Below are 17,244 nucleotides of genomic sequence, written 5' to 3' on the forward strand. Positions count from 1 at the left end.
TTATACTGGTGTCCGCTTCTAGACACTGAAGGTCAATTATTATAGGAGAATTGTAGAATATGAAGGCAATCCACTGTCAACATCCGAGAGCGCAAATGAGATCCACGAACGTGTGTGTGTGTGTGTGTGTGTGTGTGTGTGTGTGTGTGTGTGTGTGGGTGTGTGCATGCGTGCGTGCGTGCGTGTGTGTGTAGAGGTCCCGCGCGTGCCAATCAAAAGCACGTATATTACTTTGGGTCAATGGAGTGAATTTTAATTAATCTGTGTAACTTGACTCCAGTTTATTTACAAGAGAAACACATTTTTAATTATTGAATTTCAAAAAGCTATTACTTTGTATTTCATCAGCCTCTACAGTCTGAAAAGTTTACAAAACCTGTCAGACAAATGTAGAACATTTACCTCTGAGTTGTAGTGGAGTAGCATTTAGTGGCAGATTGAAAACCACCTCTTTACAGTCAGTGTCAGAGTGATATCTGGCCAATCCAAAGATGAGGATTGTAACCAATTAAATGTAGTTATACAATGGTGACTGGCTCCGCCCACTTAGTGTCAAAAAGAAAATCTACTCGCTTGCGAGCAGGTTAAAGTTTTGCGAGCGAGCAGGTTAAAGTTTTGCGAGCAGAAGAGCAGTGATATTAGTCACGCTAGGGGACGCCCCTCACACTCAAAGCATGGTTTTCTCCTCGCAGGCCACAATTTTGCTCGCTCTAGCAGAGATATTCTGCGCAGAGTGATGTGACAGCGCTCGCCAAAGTAAAATACCCTACACACGGATCTCATTTGCGCTTTCAGATTTTGACAGTGATTTGCCTTCATAGTAGAATGCATGTGTGGTTGCAGTGTGTAACGATCTCTCACTGACAGGGAGCCAAAATGGCCACCAGAGGCTGAGGTTGACTGGGGTCTGCAGCTGCCAGCGGCCCGTGACCACAGTGGGAATGAACAGCGAGGGAGGGCAACTAGGGACTGCATTAGGATACTATGGAGAAAGAAGGAGCCCTCATGGGTCCTCGTGTTACTACTGCTCACTGACTGCAACAATAGAGGCTTCTGTCGGCGAGAAGGACGAAAGGATTCAGAGCGTATACCGAAAGAGGAAGGAGGAAAGAAGAGACATAAGAGACGATGTGGAGAGGACATCAAGGCTGAATTTGAGTTGGTATAGGTTTTTCTTCTCATTTTAAATCTATGTTTTCTTCAGTATAGCATTGACTATATTGACTTCCTGTGTATGACGTGTTTTGCCTTTGTCTGTTCAGGTTGAAAAAAATGCCAGAGGCTGCACTGGTGTGTGCATGTTGCTTAAGGTTCTGATGATGCAAAAGTATCGAGTTTAAGTTATATGTGTATGAGTATCAGTAACCCAAAGCACTAATACCATGAGACGGGATATTACTAGATTACGTTATCACAAGGCCAATCATTTTTGTCTTCTGGACAATTACTAACAAATGTCACTGCATTGTATTTTGCCAGAGCCCTCAGTATGGGGATTGGTGCAGTGATCTCTTTAAAAAGAAGGAGGAGGCTGCGTTTGACACAGTGTTATTGTTGGTCTTTAGTGGACGCTAAGTGTTTAAGAAGACGCATTGATGGGGACGCAATGCTTTAGGTACCAGTGAGGCGATGAAAATATGATTATCAGGTGCTAAAACACTCCACAACTTTTTATAACATTATGAGGCAGGATTTTGCTGTTCTGGAAAGTTATCAAGGTGGCAGCCATTTCATAAACAGCACAAATACGCCGTTCACGTTATAAAGCAATCTACAAAGAATGTACACCTACACATACATGAACGGCCAACGCAGAGCCTTGCCACATGCAGTCGCCACCATGACAGCAGTTGCCTACAGTCATTGTGGCCATCTCTGCTCATGCTTAATATGGAGCTCTTGTATTTATTTCAAATAAGATCGAGATCAATTGATACTGCATCATTTCCCAGTGAGTCTGAGGAATATTACCAGAAAAGAAGCAGCAGACGCTCGTTTGTTCAAACATTAAATGCTAAAGCTTTTATAAAACTCCCATTGGATTAAATACTTTTGATTTGAGATAGAAAGTAAACATTCATTTACATAATTTTTACATTTCACTGAATGAAAATTGACAGAATGCCTCCCAACTATACAGTAGATGCTGGTGCTGCACTCTGCTGAAGTATTTGTTGTAAGGCCCAGTCTTTCACGACTGCAGATGATTCTAAAGAGTTTTAATTACAGGGTTAACACCTACATGGTGATTCGACATGCAGAGAAGGACCCTGCATCAATCCCGTCACTCCTCACAACGCTCCTGGCCTGTTGACATCACTTCCTCAGAGGACTGCGTGGCCTTAGACGTTCATGTAGGGGGGGGTTTGGGGAGTGGGGGTGTCAATCAGCCTGTCAATTAGCAGGATAGGAAGGCAATATGTCTCCTAAAGCCTAATATAAACCCAGTGGTGTTTAGACAGACACATACACACAAACAAATGGAGCACAGAGGTTACGCAGTGAAATCCATTACTAGAGAGGTGAATTAGAGGAGGAAGGTGGGAAAGTTTTGTTTGACTAATAACTGACCCATGAGAGATTCAGGGGGACAAATAACATAGACAGTCAGCAAAGGTCTAGTAAAACATGAAGAAACAATAAATGGAAAGTAAAAACGTGCCGTAGAGAGGAGGGAGAGACAAATTGAGTCTGAGAGAAAAATTTTGAGAAAGAGAGATTGTGAGATAATTGAGGAAAAGAAAGACACTGAGGACTGGAAATAGTTGGGAGCTCGAGGCATTAAGTTTGACTGCTGTAGAACACTGTAGTATGTGTGTGTATGACCGAATTCACAATATCCCCATAACAGCATGAAGATTAAACTACTTGCATTGACCAAGTCAATCAAGCTTCAATTAGGAAGGTCCAATACAATATGAAAAAGACTCTTCATTTTCTTTGTTTCATTGACAAAGGAGTCAAACAAATATAACGGCTCATGATCTATTTCTATTAAAAAAAAGTTGTCTTCCGCCTGGAGCAGTATTACAAACTTCGTGCTTGTTTTCCTTTTTTTTCATGGCTGTAAAAATTGCTGTCTTTAGTTTTTCTTATTAGCATTCCTGACACACACACACACACACACACACACACACACACACACACACACACACACACACACACACACACACACACACACACACACACACACCCTTTCCTGCATGATTTATGACTTATTGCGTCCTAGATCACAGATCCCAATCTGAACACACAAAGGCAGACACTTGAAAAAGACAGGAGGACACATGTTTTGGCTGACTGGCTACTGATGGTGCTTAAGGAACAAGAATATACACGTTTCAACACTTTCTGAGAAAAGAGGAATAATCCTTGATGAGAGTGATTAAGAGTCACTAAGGGCATGTATTGTGGGAAAGGAAAACACTTTTTCACGATGGAGCTCATAAATAAACCTTCTTTACACACTGTGTCGTCAAAGGTGTTTGTAGGAACTAAAAAAGGACTTAAGTCTGGTTAAAGGATATTAAAACAAATCTGTGAAATCAGTTTTTCTCCAATCGATACATTTTTGGTTGTGTAAAATTATCAGTGAAAATGATGAGGTCAGTTCCTCAAAACCAAACTCTAAGTTGCTTTCTCTGCAATCATGGATTCATCCATTGACATTAGCATCATTACACCAGAATGCAATTCAGCTGAAAGACTTACTGATGACACTGATGACTTATACACTAGGCTACAAAGTGTTTTCCTTGACTGGAAAACCTGTTCCTCTGCTATATGTATCCACATCTGACATTGAGGCATATTGGGGAAAATAAATAAAGATATTGCTTGGTGAAGCAAGCCAAGCTAAAGGAATGTGGGCACAACAGAAAGGTAAATCAAAACACTTCATCAATAGTGGAACATACTAAATATTCCTGCTTTTTCAAAACAGTAGAGAAGGTATGGTTCCGGATCTTCCAATAAAAGATAATTTACAGGCTCCTGCACTCTTAAAAACAAAGGGGACTAACCAGCACATTATTCAGTTGCTTTCAGGGCCTGACATACAAGCTCAGAGTTGTCACCTCATATTTACAACATGCTCTACGTATGTGTTTATGCGATATCCGCTCTTCTGTGTGTTTATATGAGCATCCTGGCAACGGTCGTCTCAGAGTTAAAAAAATTGATTGAGAGGGAAACACAAAGAAACACAGAGGAGGGATGACAATGACAAGAAATACAAAAATTATCCTGTCATCATTTTATGATACTGGTGAAGTGTTTGTCTGAAGATGAATCTTTGGCTGTGAAAACTCCTCTTGTTTAACTTTTTGAGGTTTCTTGTGATAGAAACTTGTAACTTGGCAATACATATTGAGGTTAGAAGTACATTCGCCTGTGTAATGGAGGGAAAGTAAAAAGGAAAATGATTTTCATGTATATCGTTGACACCACCTCCCTTCTCTCGCCCTCTATCTCCATCATTTGATCTGTCCTCTGGCTGGCCGACCAGGAGAGCCCACCCACACGCCGGCCTTAAGGGACCAATTCAGGGTTACACTGACAACTGATATTTTTGCATAAGAAAATGATTTTATCTTTACAAAAACATATCTGGGAGCAGAAAATAGGATGGAATACAAGCGTCTAGAATACCTTAATGAAATCTGCTCCCTTTTACAAGTTATTTTACTGTCAACGACTACTGGCAGCCTGAGATTGTTCCTCTCACTCTACACAGTTCACTTTCAGGCCATCGTAAGACTACTTTGGCTCTATTCCAAAAATGATAATAGCTTTGTAAGACGCTTTAGATTGCCTCCATACAGTAAAACTAAACTGAGCTAGTTCAGTATAAGTTCATCTGTTACTATTAGATTTGAATTGGGCACCAGATAGTAGCCTACATAGAATATAAATACGTGATAAATTATGATTTAGTGATTAAACTGTCAATCTCTCGTAGTCTTGATGATAAAACTCAAGAAATTCTGTTTAGTTGTCCATCCAGTTGTCTTCCTCGTAGAAGTAAATTTTATAGTGCTGCTTTATCACAACCCCAAAAGTTCTCTAGCGATACTGTATGCATGAAATTAGGCAGGCGCCAGGTTCAACAAACACAACACTAATTTGATAAACTGACTTCAAATGAAAAGGCTTCCTTTATCAACACAACATCAAACTGCATTGATCCTGTTAAGCTCTACAAATTGTTAAATATCCTCGGGCTCAGGCTCGCAGGATACAAGTCCAAACTGCAAACAAAAGCCTCTATTTATACCTAGAAATACTCAAGGTACACTGTGCCTCCCTCTGTTTCTCTCACACACTCCAACACCACCACTGACGGCAAAGAAAGAACACTTTCTGTGCATACTTGTCTCCACACATGTTTTTTTTTCTTTGCAGGAGTGTGTGCATATGTGTGTTCATGGGAGGTATAGGGCAAAGTTCAGGGAAACCCCACAAAACCCATCTAGGCCTTGTAACCCTCAGGGAGAAACCGTGATTCACACGCACGCACATAGGCGCACACGCACGCACACACTCTTACCAGACCTGACCTTGACCAGACCTGCCAACAGGATCACCAACAGACAGACACAGGGGATTCTGGGAAACAGGAAACAGGAAGTGGGCCCTGTCCAAGCTGAGTGTGAAAGCCTTCTTCATAATGAGTTGTGCATGAAACTCGTGGTGTGCGGTAAAGTGTGTAAAGACAGACTTACGCCATTACTAGTGCCTAATAATGTAAATTGCTTTAATGGTTAAAATCGGCTACACATCATGACAGTCCCCACGTGTGTGCGTTCACATGTGTCTGCATGTAAGCATATGTGGAGCCCCCTGACCTGGGCAGCATTTAGCAGAGCGGCATCCAGGCTAGTGAGAGGGGGCTGCGGTGGGAGCTCTGGTTTCAAACAGTGTCGGTGCCCTGGGACCGGGCCATGTCAAAGGGCCTGTCCCCGATGAGCCATATTAGGGCCCTGATCCCCAATCAATCAGCACTGTGCTAAAAAGAATCCACAACAAGACGGCAATTAAGACCCACCGAGGGCTTAACTAAACATGTGTGAGAGATAGGGTTTGTAAGAGTAACTGCGTGTGCAGTTCTTTGACTCTTTTATGTAGAACTGCAAGTGTGCGTATGTGTGACTGCGTGTGGGTAAAAGCCTTTTGAGACAGTAGGCTGTCTTTGTTTTTACTTGTGTATCACTGAATGTGAAACACTGACAGAATGCACTTTCTAACTTTTGGCAAAAGTTAAATCTGTTTTCCAGGTTTTGTAGTTGACAGGACTAAATAGCAATTTGGGAATACTGCAATAACTCTTGGTTAAACTATGGGTTAACAAAGCTCCATTGGTACAGAGCCTGTTGTTGGCAGGTCTAAAAAGTGTCCAGAGTTCCAGAGTCAATCCTAAATTGAAATAGGCTTAGCGAACCCCCTGCGTTGGTCTGGAGTGCTGAAGTAGATCAGTATGTGGCAGATGAGTAGAGCATCCAAAAATTGAGTGAGCCTGTCATCCCCTCAGTCTGAATGGGTGCTATGCTTGTGGTGCGGAGCAAATCATCATCAATCCTGACCAGCATCTGAGAACCATAGCACTGTTGACACTGGCACTGAGGTGAGGAGAAGTGAAACCGAAATCCAAAGTTTCTTAACACAAGTTTTAAGTCTGAGTTAAGAGCCTATTGTGACCAAAAACAACACATACTGAGTGCTGACGGCAGCAGCAGGCAGAGTGAGAGAATAGACTGTTTTTTAAGTGGTGGACCTGCTTTTAAACCTGCATTTGTCTCCAACTAAAGTTCCTTTTGCACAACATTTGGCACTACATTAAACTTTTGTGCCTCATTTTAGATTCTGCACTGGCATTAAGGACACACCAACACTTTACTGCAGTTTCCCATCTAATTTGTTGTTAGTGAAGTGCACCTTTCAACTTTTTGCATTTAAAACCATTCGCTTATTAGCTTTCCAGCTGAGACTTAGATAGAAAGATTGATACCACTCTCATAGCATGTGCTAAATATGAAGCTACAGCCTGCAGTCGGTTAGCTTAGTTTGAAGCATAAAGACTCGAAACAGGGGGGCTCTGTTCAAGACTAACAAAATGTACCCGTCTGTGAAGCACCTATAAAAAAAGCAAATTTGTTGTTGCACTGGGGGTTGTGTGCCAGACCTTTTCTTTTATTTCTTGGAGGAAATGCCAAAATTATGGAAAATTAATGCACATTATTGTTGATTTATCAAGGTACTTGCAACTTACAAGGGTGGTGAACATTGTCAATTTTCTAAAAGAAGCAGGTGATTAAAAGTTGCAGGTATATTAAGAGGGATGTGGTTGTGGAGCTAAAATTATATTTTCAGCAGATGAAAGGTGAAGGCGCAGGTTCAGACAGGGAGTTGTACCGGTGTGCTCCTTAAACTTAAACCTGATGTGTGCAGCTAATGCACTGTGACAATCATCACATATATTAGTATATACATAGTATATTGATAAGTCATCTTGTATTTATGCCACACAGTCAGATTGTTGGTTTACCCATTTGTCTAGATCTTGAGAGGGATCATGCAAGATATAGCTGAGAGCAATATATCTGTGACATATTCCCCAAGTAATTATCTCAATTAAGAGCCTGATTGCAGCTTAAGTAAATGCTTTGACATGTTGTTAGTTCATTAAGGAGGATTTTGGATGCTTTGCTGATATTTCCAAGATAAAACTCCTTGATAGCATCCTTTCATCCTCCTACGCTCACTGAACACACCCAGGGGGCATTCACAGGCACTGTTTGTGTAATTACCTGACGTCTTAATAAATCAGATGCTAATCACACAGACATGGTAAGTACAAGTCTTTCACAACAGCTGCTGTAGAGCAGAAGAGAGAAGAGAAAAGAGGTTTTAGGGTATCAATAAATCTAGTATGATTACACATATTTTAGTGCCTAATACCTTTGAACAAGCCGGAGCAAGCTTCAAGATCAACATAGTGTGACATCTTCAAGTCATTACACATTACACAAACAATTTCCTTAAACTAATTTGTCAATCAACCCATGCAATGCTGTAGGTGAGACATGCACGCTACAAAGTCAAATTACCCCTTGGTTTTTTATACTCTTTGATGCTTCCACTGTATAATTGGATTGCCGGTGGGCTGATGGCAGTACGGGCCTCACGGTCCCTGTCACGTCAGCTCTGAGGTCAATTGAATCCAATGTGTTGACAACTGGCTAACTACAGAGCTGACGCACCCCCCCCCACACACACACACACACACACACACACACACACACACACACACACACACACACACAAGTTGCAGTAAAAGTTACAGTGTATGTGTGTTTACACTGTATTATAGTTAAACACACCTGATTAGAGTAATCACTCTGAATAGTCAAATTACATCCAAACAAGAATTCAACCGACATATTAATTGCAAAGCTTACAAAAAGTAAATAAAGGTCTCACTGTATTGTAGATAGCCATAGACATAATCATTAACAAACCAGCTCTTTCATACATGTGTGATTGCTGGATTTACTGTCAGCAGTGGTTTGAATCGACATATGAGAGTAAAATATTGTTCAAACGAGACAGGAACAGCAGAGCACATCTTCTACCAAATACTTTCAAATCACCAATATAAAAAAGGTGGTGGGTAGGATACGATGAGGCAAATGATGAGCAAACAGCAGAAAAGTCAGGGTACTGACAAAAAGAAGCCAGAAAATACTGCACAGAGAGAATCTGTTCCTTGTTAAACATGTCCTCTTTATTCTGAGGAGAGAGCGGGGGGCTCGGTGGAGGGAAAAGTGCAAAAAAAAATAAAAAATAAATAAAGCAGCTATTTTTGTAATTGCTTTTTTTGCCAGTGCTGAGAGAAAAGTGGTAGGGAAAGTTTTGAGGAATTTAAACAGCTTTGACAGCCAGGGTGTAGCAGTATTAATCTTTTCAAACAGGGAGAAAAACCCTCTATTATAAACACAGACAGAGACTGAGATCAGCAGCAGCGTTGCATAAAGTTTATCCCTGCTGTCAGATTAAAAAAACATATGTAACCAGTAAATCAACATTTTTACAAATATGAAATCAGCTGTATTTTGGAAAAAAAACATACAATAACTGATATGTTTAAGAGGAAACAAGCTCTAAACACAACAATTATATAAAATCACCTTTTAAGTTAATGTTGCTCATTTTCACTTGAAAGTCCATTATTCACTCTCCCTGTGTGTGTGCTTTTGGTCTCCACCAACTCCTGAAGGTAACTGTTAAATGCTCCTGTAGGTTCACCACAGGGTAGAACATATAATATTTTTCAACTGAAATTTAAATTTAAAATTTGGAGACATTTACACAATCACGCAATTTTGATTGTGTTTTATGGGGCAAATTCCTTGAATTAGGGGCAACATTTTGCTCTTCTCTGTGTCATCACATTACATATTTTATCCATTATTATGAAAATATTGATAAAACCTGCTTCAATAATAGACATAATGCAAAATTCCACAAATGAAAATACCTGAAAGAAGTAATAAGTCATTTAAAAACAGTCCTGCCTACCGGCCTGCCTAACATGTGCCTGATGAAGATTTAATCCTATTGATTCATTTAACTGAAAAAAAGGACTGCAGTCAGAATGCAGAATGCAGTCAGTAAGAAAAGACAGATGACGAAGTGAGTGTGTAATTGTATCATAGAAAACCTGATCTGTCTGTGACTGTCCACAGTTTGCATGTAGGATTCAGTTAAGAGTTGTTAACCGCCTCTGATCTGAACTAAACTTCCCGTCGGCTCACACAGCTAATCACACCTGAACGCCGTCGACCCCGCAGAACCCGGGAATCAAAGAACAACATGCAACCCCGAGTGTTAATGGCACCATCCTCCCCCTACCTGCTAACACTGTTTTTCTTTCACTCCCTTCACTCTCCCGCCGTCTCCATCTTTTTTTTCTTCTTCTGCAAATGAAGGAAGTGTGGCAGCATACAGAGAGAGAGAGAGAGAGAGAGAGAGAGAGAAGAGAGAGAGAGAGAGAGAGAGAGAGAGAGAGAGAGAGAGAGAGAGAGAGAGAGAGAGAGAGAAACGGAGAAAGTTGGGGGTCTAATTTTGGCAGGCAAGACTTTTTCCCCTCACCCTATGTTTATGCTGGCTCTATTAAAACATCTCCAGGGAGGGGAGGAGAGGAAGGGAAGGGGAAATATGGAGGGAGGAGAATAAAGAGGGAGAGCATGGGCACAGCGTAGAGGAGATGCACTGAACTCTCTCTATTTGGAGACAACTGGTGGCATACTGATGAATTTTAGGATTAGAAATTGACTGAAGTGATTTAGAGTTGTAGATGCGAGACGCTATACTTGGACTGGAGTCAGACTTATGTCATAAAAATGAGAATTCAAGACATGACTTCGGCTGCCATGAGACTTCATAAGGAATAGCTCTCATCCCTCATGAAACCACAAAGTGTAATTTTTACACTTCGGTTTTTGTATGAATAAAACAAATGAGGTAAAACGTGTTAAAATGTGAACTTTAAAAGACGTTGGGATGAGGATTTAGCTACCAATGGACGGAGCCAGGCTAGGGTTTTCTTTCTGTTATTGTTCTGAGCTAAGCTGTTCCAAAGTTCGCAAAATGTCAAACTATTCCTTTAATTAAGACTTGAAATGAGTGTTTTTGCTTTTAAGTTTTCAAGTTTTGATTGTACAAAATTCTAGAAAAGAAAAAAAGAAAAAGACAGCAACAGACAGGGCATGTATAGCCACTAACTACATATTTAATTATCATGACTAAAAGATTAAAAAATGCTATTAACAAATGCTTTGAAATTTTTTTTTTAACAGTCAGCATCCAGAGACCTGAAAGACTTTCATCTTAACTTATAATGAAAACTGGGACTTGCCTTCATGGACTTGAGATCTTACTTATAAACTTTCCATGAATGACAGGAGGCTTGAAATGGACGTGATTTAAAAGACTTTAAAAAAAAACAGCTCTGGATGGAAAACTTGAAAATCTAAAAGTGCCCGTGCTGGAGGAAACGTTTAAGTTTTAAACTTTCCGCCATCTCTCCTCTCCTCATCCTCCTGTCTGTATATCCGATCTGCTCTGCTGTAGTTTTCTGCTCTTAAGCAGCCACATTGGACACAAGGTGCTGTAATCGTAGTTTAAACCTCCGTTTGCCTGTGGCTTCTCTCAAAAAACCCAACCCTGACAATATATACAAACACACACACACACACACACCCTGCAAAGTGTATACTTAAGTCCAGCATAGAGGGGATGGAAATCAGAGGACAGGCCGAAGCAAAGACAACACTGAGGACATGAAGTTCATTTTATGTTCAAGTTCAACAAGGTGGGTGGCAAGACATTTTCCCCACAAATTTGTGAGTAATATTTGTGGCTAATTTCTCCCAGGAAAACAGAAGTCACTGAGCTCTCTGTAAGGCTCTCTGCTGAATACAGAGATGATGGGAGAAAGTGGGACGTACAAAAATACTGTAGAGCATATTTCACTTAAACTGACAAGCTTTTGGACCAGATGTCTCCAAAAACTTTGAGTCAAGGAGCAGAAGTTTTTGACATTTGAACAGCTGCGGTATGAGGTAAGCGGTTGCAGGTCATCACATGTCATCATTAGGTGACCCTGTCTCCTTGACGGCCTGCCACCCTACTTTACAGCTAATAAGTTGGCCACCGCACTAATGATGAGCAGCAGTGACAATCAGCCCACCACCACAGCAGCAGCTCCGCTTCTGTCAAAGGAGGCCCCTGTCCGTTTAGATGAAGTCTGTAATGACTGTAATGAGACTCTAGATCGCTGGTCTTCGGTTGACTGCAACACTTTCCTTCACAAAATGGCGAACTTAACTTATTCCAACTTGCAAAGTGTAATTTAGTGTTTGCTGTGTTAAAGCTGTACCTCGATGAGTTTGAATCTTTCAGATGCTTGGATTAAAGCAATCCTGAAAACGAGGAAAGAAGCTCCTGCAGGATTTAATCACTTGGAAGATCAGACGAAGCTTCTGCCTTGCACCAAAATTCATGAATATAATCATCGTGGTGATTTTCAGGGTACTAACTCCAACTAAAGAAATAAAAGTCTTTAGTGACAATAGGTAACTTCATCACTAATTAAGCCTTTGAAAACATGAATACACCTTTAAAGCCTGGAAATGAACCAAATGAAGCAAGAGCAGAACACCTTTGTTTTAATTCCTGATTAGATACAAGACTTTCTTTCCAGGACAAACACAAACCCTCACACAAACTTACATATTTGTGTGGATGTACTTTATGAAAGCACACAAACTTCAATTCACATCCTTCCCTTTTATAATCAATGTTTATTTTTGCTTCTTAGTTTATTTCCAATGTGTTTTCTTTCAGGCCAGCTTGTTTGATTTTTCCACTTGATTGGTTACTCCCTTGACATAATTGCATTGTGATTCCTGCGTGAGTCAACTGTTTCATCTATGAAACAAGCTGCAATTTAGTTGCAGAGGGGAAAAATAAAAAACATGTAAACAAAAGAATGGTAGGAACAGATGTTTGAATCGGAGCACTACATGCTCAAAGTGTGTGGATGGATTTAGTAAGTGTCTGATATCCACCAAGTGCCAGCAGTTTTGATTCACAGAACGCTGCATGGGACATTTTTAGGGTGTCTCTATGCAAACAGGCAATGCATTACTATGAGAAGTATGAGACAGAAAAACTAGCATTTTCCAGTTGTATCAGCAGACAACATGTCAACACAGTGTGAATGTTGTTCAGCGCTCTTTAATCCATTTACCTAACTTTCGCTTATCTATCAAGTCATGACCTTTGTATTCTCTATAATTATATGCGTTTCTATTATAGACACATCTGAAACAGGCCCACATATGATTATCAGTATAGATAACAAATCAAAATGAGTTTGTTATCTCTGCCTTTGTGTGATCCAGGGTCATATGTATCAGGAATCCAAACAAAAACACAGACTTGCAACCCATGCATAAGCCCTCAAGAACTCCATAGGCCTCACAAATCTACCTGAAAGTGACAATGATTTGTGAAATGTGTCGCTGCCACCATTTGCGATCCACATGTGAAACAAAACATATTTGTGAAACGGTCCTCTGCAATACATTCTGGGAAGCACATCACGTATAGACTGACAGAGAGAAAAATGGATAGAGAAAAGAAACTTACGTTGGCCTTCCTGCCAGAAGTGTAGGGAGTGGATCTGGAAAAGAAGACAAGGGGATTTTTTTTTACAACAGGATAAACAATATTGCTCCCAGATTTTCTCTGCACAAGCTGCCAGCAACATGCAAGAATCAGTGGATACGGGTGTTGCTAAAAGGAGCCAGAACTCTAGTAGGAAAAGATGAGTAGGAAAAAATGTCTTTGTTTGTCACAAAAAGTGTGTAAAACACTCGTCAGGAAGCCACATTATTGTGAAATCTACATGCTAGAAAGATTTTAGATGCTTGGCAGATACGACCACTCTAATTCCTCTTACCGAATTTGACAAAGAGCACTCCTGTCGTGGACACAGTACCCTGGGTGTTGCTGGCCACGCACTGGAAGTAGCCTGTGTCCGTAGTGTCCAGGTTGCGGATGCGGAGGCGTGATCCGTAAGGCGTGGATCGGTATGAGATCCGTCGTGGCTCTTGCACCACCGGGGCGTCGTTCTTTAGCCAGCGCACAGTGGGCGGCGGGTTGCCGGACACGCGGCAAAAAAGCTCGGCTGTGTGGCCCAGAGAGGTGGTGATGTTGTTCATGGGAGCTTCGAGACGTATGAAGGATGGCCCTGGAAGACATAGAGACATGGGAGAGATGAAAGGAATGAGTACAAGGGAGATGATTGAGAGAGAGAAAGACAAAAGGAGACATAAAACATTGTGTTACACAAAGCCAAGAGCTAAGACATAAATCAAACAGCACTTACTGTACTTCATCAGAGCAAGATCTAAAAACATGCTACCGTTTAAAGTAGCAATAGCGGTAGAGTTTTCAGAAACACATATTCAAAGCCTGGTTTTTGCAAGTTATTTTGTGGTTGCCACTGTGTTGACACCTAATCTCACTTTTCACGATGGCTGTATGATGCCAGAGGGTTTTTTCCCCGGCTTGCATATGACCTTATGAGGCAACATCACCTGTGGGTAAAAACTCACCAGGTGTGTCTGCAACGAGCATTGCTGCAATGTTTGATTGAATAAGTACGCCCCACAATTGGCTAATGCCTCCCGTTTAGACTGAGCATGTATCAGACGTGTTTTTCATTTGCATGTCTCACACGACAGATACGCTCTCATTTTAAATCTATGCAGATGTCTGCCCCGGCTCTGTGCAAACCATGCGTCTAAGCTCTGTCTCACTAGCTGTAGCAACAGAAGTGAGCAAACAGTTTTCCCCCACTGTGTCTGTGGCCACAGAGCGGTGACTGAGCGACAATGCACTAAGCGGCGTGATCACTTGTGGCCCTTAACTGCCGAGGGGCTGTCAGAACCCCATGGAATGAGCTCAGACGGTGTTGGAAAAGACAAAGCAAAACTATTTTGTGTGATCTCCCAGGACCGCGTTTTTCCTCAAGGTGGTCAGAAAAAAAAACAATCTTGAGGGCCACCTAAGAGTTTAATCTGCAGAAAAAACATTTGCTTTAATGTCATGAAAAACTTCTGAAAAGTTCCTTCAACCCCAAAACCCCATCTTAGGTATGCAGAAATGCTCTTGGTTACGCGACCTGGCCAAAACAAACAAAGTAGGAAAAACACATACAGGGGAATCTTAAATACTCGTCAGACAAACTTCAATTTGTGTGAATAGAAAGGCTGTGAGTAGTAAAAAAGAGACACGCACTTACATATGCAAGGACGCCTACACATTTACACCTTTACTATCCGATGCTTCCCAACAAGGGTTTTCCCTACAAGGGCAATGCTATCTATTCCAAAGTGGCTCCCTCCTAATATCTTTTTTTTTCCCCCATCATGAATGTGGGCTTATATTTTGCAACAATAGGGGCATAGAAAGGTCCTGAGATATTCAGTGTATCTGCAAGACAGTTACCTCAATTTGTTACAAAGTTTCATTTAGTTTGAGGTGGTCCCTTAGCAGTACTAAATCTGGCAAGGCAAAAGTGTGTTGCACTCATTTGTAAAAGAGTACAAAGAATGAAAAAATAGAGACTGCGTACTTTCTCGTTTCCACTCAGCTGGTCAGTCACAACGTGCAATTTGTGTGAATGTCTGACTGTTCGTTTTGGAAAGTTACAGAAATTGCCGGATGCAGCCCCCTAATAATGCCATAGGAAAGATGTAGACGGGGGTTCAAACGTAGTTCAACCATCCGACAAAAATTTTGATTTGTGCATGCTGGTGCCCTTACTTGGTACTGTCGGTCGCCATAGCAACCCTTGAGGTTGTATGTGCAGCTCATCTGACGCCTGCAGCTAACATATTGTCATGAGGTCTGTAAAGTGAGTGCCTACGACGTGTTTGTGAAAAAGAGAAGTGGGCACATTTGTCTTGGCATACAGCCTCTGTGTGTGTGTGTGTGTGTGTGTGTGTGTGTGTGTGTGTGTGTGTGTGTGTGTGTGTGTGTGAGAGAGAGTGTGTGTGTGTAGTCAAGCCTCAACACACACTCACGTTGTCCTCCTTAAAACCCCAGGCTTAACACAGCAATGTGGTACTAACAAGTGTGTGACAATATGAGGAGACTCCCACCATCAACTGTACCACCACCACCACCACTCTCCTCCCTTCTCACCCACTTTTTTTCTTTCCTCTTTTCTCTACATACTGCACACAACAGTCTCCCTTATTTGTACAGCCCTGTCTGTCTGCATTACAGCACTGCAGTCAGAACAAACCTACCGACAGGATGTTAAAGTTGTTAATAAAACTGAACACCAGGACAATATTCAGGACCATTCTCTCCCTTTGCGCTTCCCTGCCTCTTGCCTATCCACTCACACAAGTTTCTCACTTCGAAACAAACATTCCAAAACATTTAATGCACTGACACAGACCCCGGTGTCCCCTGTGTCTTTAACTAACCGTGTAAATAGATTATCATGGCAAAATCTGATAACTACATGTAATGGGTTGTAGCTAAATGAGAGCCACGCCAAACTCTGATATGGTTTAAAATAAGAAGCATGCTCTGACAGAAAGGAATGCAACAGCTAGAATAAAATGTACAATGTGTATCAGTTTCAATCAAATCTGTCTCGTCTGATTGTGTTAAGATTTGTAATCACTTTAAATGTCATGAGGCAACCGTACAAGTACTGAGATGGAAGACATAATTGTGTTCTCTCTGTATCAAGCAGTATTTGGCCAGTTTCTTTAAGAAACAATATTTTTTCATTCAACTTAATCTGTTGTGTTGTTTTTAGACCTCTGATTGGTTTCTGAAGGGGTTTCATAAATCTAATAGGTGTGCAAATTTTCTCTAACCATTTTGAGGAGTTTTGCAACCTGTAGTAGGATTTGATCACCATACTCTTGGTATAAGGTGTCTAATTACTGTTGTGTAGGTGGGTTCAGCTTTTTTTTAATGCCACATGGCTCGAAATGTGAATGGCTAAAATTTGATATCAATCTATGGCAATCATCTCTCTCTGTATTATTGAATAAGTGAGTCTTTGTATGAGTATGCTCTTGCATTCACAGTGCCATCATTTATATTCCTTGCTTGTTTTGAGTCACATCATGTGTGTTTGGGAGTGTGTTTTAATTTTGATTTGACTTAACAACTGTCAACACATCATCACGTGGGGTCTGCTAGGAATCTGTACAAACACTTTTAGGAGTGTAGCGGACCGAATCTCACCTATGTGCTGATGCAACACCTCACCAACATAATGTGCCTGTTGACTCTGACTATATAACAAAATAAATAATAGTAATAATATATTAAGACACTCTTTTAAGACACATGTTTTGCCAAAAGCGGGGAGGTCACATAAACTGAGCGACTTTAGTTGAGTCGACGAAACAGAAAATGGTGTTCGGAGCCGTGTGCTTGGACACTTCATTAGCTGTTGTAATAGCTGACAATAAAGCAGTGGGGAGCAGAAGAAAGGAAAAGCAGAGACAAGAGGAGATGATGAGAAGAGAGGTGAAGAGGAGAAAGACGTCCTGCCAATGTCAGTGTAACAAAGCTGCTTTGTATGTAATTGTCTCGTGGTGAGTGTTGTGGTATTTGGGACCAGGAGCACTGTGAAACTCT

At 41.1% G+C, this 17,244-nt stretch overlaps 1 protein-coding gene across 1 annotated transcript in view; it reads right to left on the reverse strand.

The window, feature by feature from the left end:
• The window catches only part of ror1 (receptor tyrosine kinase-like orphan receptor 1), a 119,222-nt gene that overhangs the window by 21,090 nt on the left and 80,888 nt on the right, over nucleotides 1–17,244 (reverse strand). The window contains exons 3-4 of the mRNA XM_068707631.1: nucleotides 13,526–13,816; nucleotides 13,213–13,246 (exon numbers count right to left, since the gene is read on the reverse strand). Of these exons, the coding sequence (XP_068563732.1) occupies nucleotides 13,213–13,246; nucleotides 13,526–13,816 (325 nt within the window). The remainder of the gene's footprint in view (nucleotides 1–13,212; nucleotides 13,247–13,525; nucleotides 13,817–17,244) is intronic.

This window comes from Cebidichthys violaceus, unplaced genomic scaffold (assembly GCF_023349555.1).
Source record: "Cebidichthys violaceus isolate CVI_PGR_0920_01 unplaced genomic scaffold, fCebVio1.0.p SCAF_13, whole genome shotgun sequence".
NCBI classification, from domain to species: Eukaryota; Metazoa; Chordata; class Actinopteri; order Perciformes; family Stichaeidae; genus Cebidichthys; species Cebidichthys violaceus.